The 2242-nt window shown below is 41.7% G+C and overlaps 1 protein-coding gene across 1 annotated transcript; it reads right to left on the bottom strand.

The window, feature by feature from the left end:
• Positions 1–1758: 1758 nt before the first annotated feature.
• On the bottom strand, positions 1759–1980 carry LOC126073647 (cornifin-B-like). Its single transcript, XM_049880532.1, has one exon. The coding sequence runs from the start codon at positions 1978–1980 to the stop codon at positions 1759–1761; it is 222 nt and encodes a 73-aa protein (XP_049736489.1).
• Between the last annotated feature and the right edge of the window lie 262 nt (positions 1981–2242).

Genomic DNA, 2242 nt, shown 5'->3' with positions numbered 1-2242 from the left:
AAGGATTATCTATGTGAGATCAAACTGGCAGTAGTAACCAGAAAGGTTGGATGGGAAGCTTAGGGGCCAGGGAGTCTAAGATAACGGTAGTAGAATAATCTAGAAAAGGATAGCAGGAATGGTAGCACAATTTGAGGAATATAATCAACGTCACTGAACTGTACATGTAGGAATTGTTGAAATGATTTATCTCTGGCTGTGTATACATTCACCAAAACTAAAAAAAAAAAAAAGGAATGGAGCACTGATAACGTGCAACAATGTGGACTGAACCTTGAAAGCTTTTTTTTTTCCCTGTCTGGTTGGTTCTGATGTTGGGAGGGAGACACTGTTTACTTGGTTGTGATCATAGACTTTAATTTCTGATTAAACAAGAAGATATTTAGGGTAATAAGACTTCAGGGTAAACATTTTTCAAATAGACTGTAATTTTAAAGAATGCCATCAGGTAAAAATATTAGAATCAAAAGTACCTTTATTTCATTTTCTAACTTCAGGAAAACTATGTCTTTTTTTATACTGCTATGGAATAAGAATTTTTTTTTTCTCAGTAACCTAAAAAACAGGAACATTATATATAATTACATATAATAAGTTATGTATAATACATACAATTTGTATATATATTTATTAATATGTATTTTATATGAATATACTGTTAAAAGTTTATCTTATTTCATTTGACTCTAGATATTTCTTTGCACTAGGATGACGAGTGACAGTCTCCAACTTGAGGAATCCCAAGCCGGGCTGTTTCTTTGTGAGAGACTCAGATCTACTGTGTGCAGGTGTGTATGTGTGTTTGTATGAGATGTGAAGCGAGGACCCAAGTACAGCTCTTAAGAAGGCTGCAGACTCCTCAAGAGCAAGCACCATGAGCCTTTCTTACCCCCTTTTCTGGCACATAGTGGGCATTCAGTGACTAGAAGAGGACTAATGGATATAACAGAGAACAGAGAGTGTGAGTCTCTGGGTATGTGTTCATATCTGAGTTGTTGGAATCAGGAGGAAGTGAGTCAGGAGGAGTACATAATTGGATTCACATAAGCAGGAACAACATTTCATTGAAATAAATAGAAATTGGCTAAACAGGATAAATCAGCAAGCTGGAAACCAGACTTAGGGGCAAGACACTTTGAGTTGTACAGTCAGAGTTAGCTTGGAACAGGCACCTCTAAATTCAGGCATGACTCAACTGAATTGTAAAAGGAGAGCCCTGCTCCACCCTTGATGCCCAAAGCAACAGCCTCTGGGTGGCATTGCACAATCTCCCACTTCTAGCCCAGGAAGGCACTGTGGATGCAAACCCCCACCAATCTAGTGCAGCATCAGATGCCTTCTGAACAAAGCCCTTCTTTACAACCTGTCTCTGTATAGAGCCCCTGCTTCATGAGCAAGAGGAATGAAAAAGTAGAGTCCGAAAATGACATGCGGAGTCAGAAGTGGAACTCACAGTGAATTTAATGGGGGCAGAACAGGATGATTCAATTGTTTTCACTTTAAATCCCCCTTCAGATAAGTACTGAGTAGATGAAAACTAGTTCAGGTACTAAGACCCTCATCCTAATTCAGAGACTCAGAGAACCAGAGTGAGTGTGAGGAAAACCTTTTTAGAGGGTACAAATGAAGGAGGGATTATGACTTAGGGTGACAACATGCTATTTGCAAGGTCAACAGGCAAACAGGACTCATAAGCAGAATGGGGAAGGGGTTCAGCATCTGGTGGTTGCCTTCTCCAGGGCATGGCTGTGCACCCCTCTACTTCTGCTTGGTCTTCTGCTGGGGTGGTGCAGGAGTGACTGTGGGCTGGCAGGGCTCAGGCAACTTGGGGTGGCAGGGCTCAGGCACCTTGGGGTGGCAGGGCTCCTTGGTTTGGGGAACACATGGTTCTTGCGGTGGAGGCTGGCAAGGCTGTTTCACCTGTTGCTGTTGAAGTGGAGGGGGTGGGGTACAAGGCTGCTTCTGCTGCTGGGAACTCATGCTTTAAAGGTGGTTGGACCTTGAGGTGAAAAAGATGATTTAGTTTAACAGGGATTAACTAGGGAAGAAGCCATGTTCAATGTAACCTCAGATATCTTAAGAAGCAAATCCTTTCCTCTCTCTCTGTCTGCCCTAAAGGATACTTTGATGATCTGAGCCTTTTGATGGAAAGGAACTTAAAGGTGATTTGTTCTGCTCTGCTTGAGTAGGATCTTTCTCTGGACTTTATTCCTGACCCATATTAAAGCCCGTTTAGCAACAG

Source organism: Elephas maximus, chromosome 3 (genome assembly GCF_024166365.1).
Source record: "Elephas maximus indicus isolate mEleMax1 chromosome 3, mEleMax1 primary haplotype, whole genome shotgun sequence".
In the NCBI taxonomy this organism is placed as follows: Eukaryota; Metazoa; Chordata; class Mammalia; order Proboscidea; family Elephantidae; genus Elephas; species Elephas maximus.
Note: the sequence above shows the minus strand (reverse complement) of the source record. Positions and strands in the feature narration are given on the sequence as shown.